The 9,841-nt window shown below is 39.1% G+C and overlaps 1 protein-coding gene across 1 annotated transcript in view; it reads left to right on the forward strand.

Annotated features, from left to right (window-relative positions):
• The window catches only part of nrxn3a (neurexin 3a), an 851,023-nt gene extending 842,692 nt beyond the window's left edge, over positions 1-8,331 (forward strand). The window contains exon 25 of the mRNA XM_060932786.1: positions 7,580-8,331. Within this exon, the coding sequence (XP_060788769.1) occupies positions 7,580-7,881 (302 nt within the window). The 3' untranslated portion in view covers positions 7,882-8,331. The remainder of the gene's footprint in view (positions 1-7,579) is intronic.
• The last annotated feature ends 1,510 nt before the right edge of the window (positions 8,332-9,841 follow it).

Consider the following 9,841-nt stretch of genomic DNA (forward strand, 5'->3'; position numbering starts at 1 on the left):
CTCCTCAAATGACTGCTTTTTTGGCAGCAGATTAATTTTTGTAATCAGAAAGTTTTCTCGAATGCGGAGAGATCCATATTCCACCGAGTATTCAGGGTTCGCACAAATTTAATTTTCCAAGTTCAAGGTGGATAAAAACACTTTTCCCAGTATACCGCAGATCAACATGTCAACAGTGCAAGAGTGTTAAAGACAGGAGTTTGGTTTGTAACAGGAAGAAGTCGTTTACGTGTAAATTATCAACATTGCCATGAACTAGTTAGCTAGCATTATTCCCTGCCGTGGGAAAAATTCCTAGTGGCCCTGATAAAAATGGAAACAATTCCGTAATGATGGCGAAATGGTTAATATGAACCAGTGGGGATATTGTTCAATAACTAGCATTGTTTTGAGGCATTCAGATTCAGGACCTAACTTAATATGATATTTGTTATTATTCTATTCACATTCACTGGATATGAGCAATCACGCGCTCTGATTGGCTACTCTACTACTAGGATATCAGCTCATATACCATGAGTAGAGAAAAACAAAATGCCGACTTTATCAAGTATTTAAAAGAAACAGAAATAGCTAAAAGAATATATATTTTCCCCCCAGTATCTCCTGTTCCACACTCCAGCCCAGTCGGTGGCAGTAATGCACCTTTAAGTTGTTTTGCCAACCACCCAAAAAAAAGCCTAAAGAAGAAGAAGAAGAAGAAAATGGCAGAGCGTGTTGCTGAACCGAGGGCTAAATAAAAACTCTACTCGAAAACAAAATCCCCCCCCCCAAAAAAGCAACAAAATATGGAATAAAAGTATTTGATGGTAAGAACGTATCTTTTTTTATTTTTCAAGAATTATTATTATAGCGTTTTTAACAAATTGCTACTATCATTTCGCCGATTTGTTAGCATTCTAAACGGAAATGATTTTGTCAGATGTTTTGTATAAAGTTTTTGTTTACCGAATTTGCAACAATAAAAATAAAAATGTTCCGTTTCTCAAAATCCAGTGAATGTGGAAAGATCAATCTCGTCGTACATGGCTTATAGTCAACTCGGTGCTACGTGCCTCGTCGGCTATCAGCTCATGTACGACTCAATTTCGTGGAATAACTGTTTCTTATAAATTTGAGACCAATTTATTTCCTTGTAGGTTTTGCAAAAATAAATAAATAAATAAATCACCCAAACCTGCAGCTTTCATTTTAAAGCTATTTAAAATTTTATACTCTCTGAAAAAAAGGTTACAAACTTAAGCAGAGGTACTGACATTGCGAACAAGAGAAAATGACAAATCTCTAGTGTGTGTCAGTAGACGAGTCTGCTGATGCTTTTTACAGATTCGCACCAAGAAATTTGATAATAAGCAGCTTTTTTAACGGAAGTGAAAGTAACTGTTGCTGAGAAATGTGCGTCTTTTACATCCTGCTGTAACGTGTGGAAGTTAGGAGAGGTAAAGGGAGAGGCAGGACACAAATGCACAAGTGCATGTGTTCTGTTCAGGGAAATCCAAGGATCATTATCAACATCCATACACAGGAGTTCGGTCAAGTCCCAGAAACATGGAACTTGGAGTGACAAGCAACAGGAAACACAGGTTCAAGAAACAAGGCTTAGAACTTAACAAGGCAAATGCCTGATATACTATAAGACGTAAAAAACCAAAGGCAGTGGATGGTCGAGAAACTAATCAAGAACTAAACATGCCCATCTGGAAACGAACCAATAACAAAATCGAGCAGAGACATGAAGCAGAACCACATGATGTGAACTCAAAATAAAACAACACACCTCCATCCACCAGGTGACTTAATTTGCGTTCGTCCTGACCGTTGGTTTATTAAAAAAAAAAAACAGAACAGAGTAGTTTCATGTCTCTTCCATGTTGTAGGAAAGAAACAAGTCATAAGTGCTCCATAAATATTAGCACCTCTGCTTAATGGATTGTTGTGTTGATAAAAGAAGCCTTCAAGGTTCTAAGTAGATCTCTGCAACAGAGGTTGCTTCTAATATGTTTTATGTCCAGTGCTAAGTGTTAACATTTAGCCGAATTAAGAGAACTGATACACCACAATATGCACAGAATGAAACTTGTGAAATTACAAAAAAAATAATTGGTCATTATTTCAAAATCATTGCCATTCAAGAGCAGACAGCATGCTGACTTGTATCAAGGCTAAAAATATCAGTTTTCCATTTACGAGAATGTACTGTAATGTACAGTGGTGCTTGAAAGTTTGTGAACCCTTTAGAATTGTCTATATTTCTGCATAAATATGACCCAAAACATCATCAGATTTTCACACAAGTCCTAAAAGTAGATAAAGAGAACCCAGTTAAACAAATGAGACAAAAATATTATACTTGGTCATTTATTTATTGAGGGAAATGATCCATCCATCCATCCATCCATCCATCTTCTACCGCTTATCCGGATCCGGTTCGCGGGGGTAGCAGCCTAAGCAGAGCAGCCCAGACTTCCCTCTGCCCAGCCACCTCCACCAGCTCTTCCAAGGGAAGACCAAGGCATTCCCACCCTAGGAAAATGATTCAATATTGCATATCTGTGAGTGGCAAAAGTATGTGAACCTCCAGGATTAGCAGTTAATTTGAAGGTGAAATTAGAGTCAGGTGTTTTCAACCAATGGGATGACAATCAAGTGTGAGTGGGCACCCTGTTTTATTTAAAGAACAGAGATCTACAGTATCAAACTTTGATCTTCACAGCATGTTTGTGGAAGTGTATCATGGCACAAACAAAGGAGATTTCTGAGGACCTCTGAAAAAGCGTTGTTGATGCTCATCAGGCTGGAAAAGGTTACAAAACCATCTCTAAAGAGTTTGAACTCCACCAATCCACAGTCAGACAGATTGTGTACAAGTGGAGGAAATTCAAGACCATTGTTACCCTCCCCAGGAGTGGTCGACCAACAAAGATCACTCCAAAAGCAAGGCATGTAATAGTCGGCGAGGTCACAAAGGACCACAGGGTAACTTCTAAGCAACTGAAGGCCTCTCTCACATTGGCTAATGTTAATGTTCATGAGTCCACCATCAGAAGAACACTGAAAAACAATGGTGTGCATGGCAGGGCTGCAAGGACAAAGTCACTGCTCTCTAAAAAGAACATTGCTGCTCATCTGCAGTTTGCTAAAGATCATGTGGACAAGCCAGAAGGCTATTGGAAGAATGTTTTGTGGACAGATGAGACTAAAATAGAACTTTGGGGTTTAAGTTTGGAGAAAGGAAAACACTGCATTCCAGCATCAGAACCTTATCCCATCTGTGAAATATGGTGGTGGTAGTATCATGGTTTGAGCCTGTTTTGCTGCATCTGGGCCAGGACGGCTTGCCATCATTGATGGAACAATGAATTCTGAATTATACCAGCGAATTCTAAAGGAAAATGTCAGGACATCTGTCCATGAACTGAATCTTAAGAGAAGGTGGGTCATGCAGCAAGACAACGACCCTAAGCACACAAGTCATTCTACCAAAGAATGGTTAAAGAAGAATAAAGTTAATATTTTGGAATGGCCAAGTCAAAGTCCTGACCTTAACCCAATCAAAATGTTGTGGAAGGACCTGAAGCGAGCAGTTCATGTGAGGAAACCCACCAACATCCCAGAGTTGAAGCTGTTCTGTACGGAGGAATAGGCTAAATTCCTCCAAGCCGGTGTGCAGGACTGATCAACAGCTACCGCAAACGTTTAGTTGCAGTTATTGCGGCACAAGGGGGTCACACCAGATACTGAAAACAAAGGTTCACATACTTTTGCCACTCACAGATATGTAATATTGGATCATTTTCCTTAATAAATAAATGACCAAGTATAATATTTTTTGTCTCATTTGTTTAACTGGGTTCTCTTTATCTACTTTTAGGACTTGTGTGAAAATTTGATGATGTTTTAGGTCATATTTATGAAGAAATGTAGAAAATTCTAAAGGGTTCACAAACTTTCAAGCACCACTGTAGCTATGTGTTAACCAATAGGAGACAGTCAGGGGTGGAGCTTTAGACATCTACGCCATTTCTGAGTTCCCTGAAAGAGAAACTTTCACTGTCTGTGCTTGGCACCTTGTTATTTCAGTTATAGCACAAAATACATCAAATTTATATAAAATCATCTGCATGGCAATGCATTTTCTGAAATATATTCAAAACACGCTAGTGAATTCTCCCGTAAGCGCATGTTTATACCACAGAAATATCCAAAATGAAGCATTTCTGAGGTAACGGCATGAAAATTCATCATGAAAATCTTCAGCAGAATGTGTTTAGACAGAACTCGGCCTTGAGCTTGGAGATCATTCAGACGTCGCCGTGGTTCTGAGACAGGCCCTGCCATTTCGGTTTCAATATACGGGTATTTAAAAGGCACGAGGCCCAGAGGGGCAGCTGGGGAGCCAGACCGACCCTCGGAGAGATTACATCCAAATCCTGCAGGATCTCCTCAACGCTTCCTCAAACACAGAATTCTCTGATTTGTGTGTGAAGGAAGATATTTTGTCCTTTCTGATATTCTATCTTGGTGGCAGGAAATCTTATGGACAAACAACCAGAATGAAATTTTACCAGAAACACGAAGGTCATAGTGATAATGAACTGTCAACACTTTGCTGCATTTATAAGGCATTATGCACATCGGATATCATTATTTATGAAAAGGCATTACACTTTGTAGCTGTCTTTATGCATTATGAAATGCATGGTACGTTATAAAAGGTGTTCATAACATGCTATAATGCTAATACCAGAGAAGCTAAGTGCATTTGTCTTGATTTTTTTTTGTTTAGATTATGTTTAGTGTATATTGTTTATGGCTAAACACAGTAAAGTAAACTGGGACTGAATTTCTTGGGTACTGGTGAATATTCAACAGTTATTCCACAAAATTGATTCGTACATGAGGTGATAGCGGCTATAAGCCGTGTACGACGAGATTGAGGGGAATAACTGTTTTATTCTATCCACATTCACTGGATTTTGAGAAGCGGAGCATTTTTATTTTTATTTTTTGCAAATTCGATAAATAAAAACTTTATACAAAACATCCGACAAAATAATTTCCGCTTAGAATGTAAACAAACCGGCAAAATGACAGTAGCAGTTTGTGAAAAATAATAATCCTTGAAAAATAATAAAAAAGATATGTTCTTACCATCAAATACTTTTATTCCACATTTTGGGTTTTTTTTTTGTTGTTGTTTTTTTGGGGGCTTTTTTTGTATTTTTGGGGTTTTGTTTTCAAGTAGAGTTTTTACTATCCCCCACTGGCCAAAAGGTCCGGAGGGGGATTATGTCGTGGCGATGTCCATCCATCTGTCCGTCCCGGGAAGGGTGTTCATCTTCTGAAATCAACTCCTCTCACAATTTTTGGAGGAATTTCACAAAACTTGGCAGGATTCTTTTTTATATGTCGGTAATACCCATATTGTAATTTTGTTAGATTTGGTCACATTTTACCAGAGCTACAGCCCTTGATTAACAAAATTATACTTTTCCAATTTCATAAATGTGTTTTCCTTCTGAAATCAACTCCTCTCGCAATTTGTGGCAGAATTTCACCAAACTTGATAAAAGGCTTTGTTATATGTCGGTAGTACACACATTATAATTTTGTTCAATTCAGTTGCATTTTACCAGAGTTGTGGCCCTTGATTAACAACCTTATACTATCACAATTTCATGAAGGTGTGCTCGCCTTCTGACATCAACTCCCTCTCACAATTTTTGGATGAATTTCTCGAAGCTTGGCAAAAGGCCTTGTTATATGACGGTAATACGCATAATGTGATTTAATTTTGTTTGTGAAAATTTTACCAGAGTTTTGACCCTTGATTAAATAACTTGTACTTTGACAGTTTCATGAGGGTGTACGTTCTTCTGAAATCGATTTCCTGTCACAATTTGTGGAGGAATTTCACCAAACTTGGCAAAAGGCTTTGTTATATAACAGTTATACGCAGATTGAAATTTCGTTTAATTTGGGCAAATTTTACCAGATTTATGCCCTTGATTATTAACAAACTTGTAGTTTGGCAATTTCATCAAGGTGTGCTTGCTTTCTGAAATCAACTTCCCTCACAATTTTTATTATCCCCCGCTGGCCGAAAGGCTTGAAGAGGGATTATGTCGTGGCGATGTCCGTCCGTCCGTCCCGGGAAGGGTGCTCACCTTCTGAAATCAATTCCTCTTACAATTTTTGGAGGAATTTCACAAAACTTGACAGGATTCTTTGATTTAAGTCAGTCACATTTTACCAGAGTTATGGCATCGTTGCCAGTGGGGGATATTGTGCTCTCAGAGCACTCTTGTTTCGTCCTCGGTTGGTTCAGCAACATGCTCTGCCATTTTGTTTTTCTCTACTCACGGTACAGTATATGAGCTGATATCCCAGTTGTAGAGTAGCCAATCAGAGCGCGTGATTGCTCATATCCAGTGGATGTGGAAAGAATAAAACTTGTTATAAACACTGTTTATAATGCAAACTGCCAACAATTTATAAATGCACTATAAACATTGTTGTAAACTGTAATGCCTTTCATGTATAATTATAACAAATGTGAGTAATGCCTTATCAAATGTTATGAATACATTCATATGTCGTTGAACATATGACTTTCAAGGAAAGTGATAACTTATCTTTCATTTAATAAATAAATGCTATGTCTGATTAATTTTAGACCTGGCAGTACCTGGCTCTCTCATGAAGACCTCTCAGGGCCCAAACCTTTGTTTATTTATTTGTTTTTTTTTTTTTTTTCATTTGTATTTGTGTTTGAAATTTACGTTGAGCTTTATGTTCAGTTGCTTTGTCTGAGTTTTCTGGTATCTCCTTTATTTTCCTTGTTGTCAGTGTGTTCCAGGTTCTGCAAAATGCCTGCTCGCTGATACAATCTGTTATCTCTTCTCCATCCTAGGAGGTGAATTAGATCCCTTAGTACTCCCTCCTGTAGCTACACGTGCACCCTTCATCCCTCCCCCCCCAACCCTCCGCCCCCCCCTCACCATTATTGAGACCACCAAAGAGTCCCTGTCCATGGCCACTGAGGCGGGCCTGCCCTGCTTGTCGGACCAAGGCAGCGATGATTGTGATGATGGTGATGATGATGATGATGATGATGATGGTCATGATGATGATGATGATGATGATGATGATGGCTTGGTGATATCTGGGTATGGCTCTGGGGAAGCATATGACTCTATTCTGCCCCCTACTGATGATGAAGATGTTTACACCACCTTCTCCTTGGTCACAGATAAGACCTTATCCACGTCGGCCTTTGAAGGTGGCTACAAAGCTCACGCGCCTAAGTGGGAAGCCAAGGACTTTAGACCTAACAAAGCCTCCGAGCACGGTAGGACTACTACTACCGCGTCTTTTTCCCCCAATCCAAGCCGCTCCACCACCACCACCTCCGCCGCTGCAGCGCCGGCCAAATGGCCTGCGGGCAAAATGAATAACCGAGACCATAAACCCCAACCCGACATAGTCTTGCGTCCATTGCCCACTTCCTATGACATAGACCGCAAAAAGCTGAAGAGCCCGTTAATAACCTCCCCCATGTTCCGTAATGTACCCACAGCGATCCCCACGGAGCCGGGAGTCAGGCGCGTTCCCGGGGCCTCCGAGGTCGTCCGGGAATCTAGCAGCACCACCGGAATGGTCGTCGGGATAGTTGCTGCTGCCGCTTTGTGCATCCTCATCCTCCTGTACGCCATGTATAAGTACAGAAACAGGGACGAGGGGTCGTACCAAGTGGACGAGAGCCGCAATTACATAACCAACTCAGCGCAGAGCAATGGCGCGGTCATGAAGGACAAGCAGCACGGCTCGAAAGGCAGCAACAAGAAACAGAAAAACAAGGACAAGGAATATTACGTGTGAGACTGCGCGACGGTGAAGCGGGTGACGCTGAGGCGCATCAGGAGCCGCGCTCACAGAAAGAGAGAGAGAGAAAGAGAGAGATTTTCAATTTGGCACTGTGCTGAGGCACTGAGCTCTCACACCAACTGTAATATAAAGCACACTATTGTGTAAGCATACCACGATGGTAAATAGCGACATTAGTGAACTTTATTCTTCGATCCGGTCAACGGCGTTATCAGTGTAGAATATTTCACCGCTACATCATTATCCTAAAAAAAGTGACTTTTAAAAAGGTATGTGATCCTTGGCATTTTTTTTTTTAATCCTGTAAAAAAAAAAAAAAAAGGAAAAAAAAAGAAAAAAGTGAGAGAGCGAGGAGATTATTCCGGCCATTGCAAGCATGTGAGTGACACATAGTATTATGTGTTATAAGAGATGGACAAAAAATATATATAGATACATAAATATATATATATTGTGTGAATGAGAAAGAAGGACTCTTGCCAAAAAATATCTATATAAATACATATGAAAGATTTGTATTGTTTATACAGTATATGTGGTGTCAATTTTTTTTGCTCTCTGCAAAAAAAAGAAAAAAAAAGAAAAGTGATCAAATCAATGTAGTAAATCAGTGAAATCAGACGAGCGAGGACAGCTCACCGACGCTCTCGCAGCACTGTTACTCAAACCTCGACCAAATGATTCGGATTTTACAACCAACTGTGACGTTTGAGGAAAAAAATAATAATAATTTGTGAATTTGAGCGAAGTGGTGCATTTTATCTTTGTCTCAGTAAAGCGACTGATTGTAATGCATGCCATCTTTACACTACGATGTATGACGTTCAGCTGAGGTTGAACAGACCTGCCAGGCCAGTCGATCCATCAGACACATCTTTTCCTCATTTTTTTTTCCTCCCCTCTCAATGTGACAACGACTCTGACGAACGTCATATTTCCTCCGCAGCCGGTGCCGGCTTTGATCTTTTTTGCGATCATGATGTATGTTGATCCACTTCCTCTTGTTCTCTTTTTTATGAAAAGCTGTCTGGTGCACACTGGCACTCCTACTATAACGCTGTTACGGATGTCTATACGGAAAAATAAATCTAACGTGAAAAGTGTGAATTCTATCTGTTGTCACAGTCGACTGTGTCAAACGACAAAAAAAACAAACAAACAAAAAAAACAAACAGTTTGTTTACATATTTTATTACATTATAACAATATGATGATAGCGGTTGTACTTTTTAGGTAGATAATGTACATATTGAACTTGAGTTGTATTTTTTTTAGTAATTCTATTGTACAGAGAGATCATCATGATCATCTTATTCCGTGTGTTTCATGAAGAAAAAAAATTGACGTTAATGTGATGAGAGACTCTGAAGTCACAAAAAAAGAAAATAAACACACACACAAATATATATACCATATATATATATATATATATATATATATATATATATATATATATATATATATTACACAAACACACACACACACAAGTATTTTGTAATGGAAATCAGAGATTATTGTTAGATTAGAGGTCTAATCTTTCTGGCAGATGTTTCTAAGTCGCATGGATATTTGATTACGCTGTCAATCAAATACAAGACACACTTCTTTACCTGTACTGAGGTTTCCTTGTTATCAGTTGTTTTTATTTACTTAAAAAAAAGAATCAACAGAATATGTAACAATAAAAACAGTCATATGGATGCAGATATGCAGTTCACAACTTTTACATAAATTGTGATTCTTGTTGTCTCCGGGTTTTGGAATGTGAGTATGTGCAAACGTGACCTTTGGGCTTCTGTGTCATTGCACCACAACTGATTGGTGTGTCTAGGTTCTTCGTGTGCTCTTCACACACTTCCTGGAGGCATCGTCGGATCAAAAGTGGCGGAGCTTTGCTTCAACCTGGTCATCAAATATCGATTTTTATCACTTTATTATCACTTCTTCACCTCGG

The sequence above is a fragment of the Neoarius graeffei genome, chromosome 11 (genome assembly GCF_027579695.1).
Source record: "Neoarius graeffei isolate fNeoGra1 chromosome 11, fNeoGra1.pri, whole genome shotgun sequence".
NCBI classification, from domain to species: domain Eukaryota; kingdom Metazoa; phylum Chordata; class Actinopteri; order Siluriformes; family Ariidae; genus Neoarius; species Neoarius graeffei.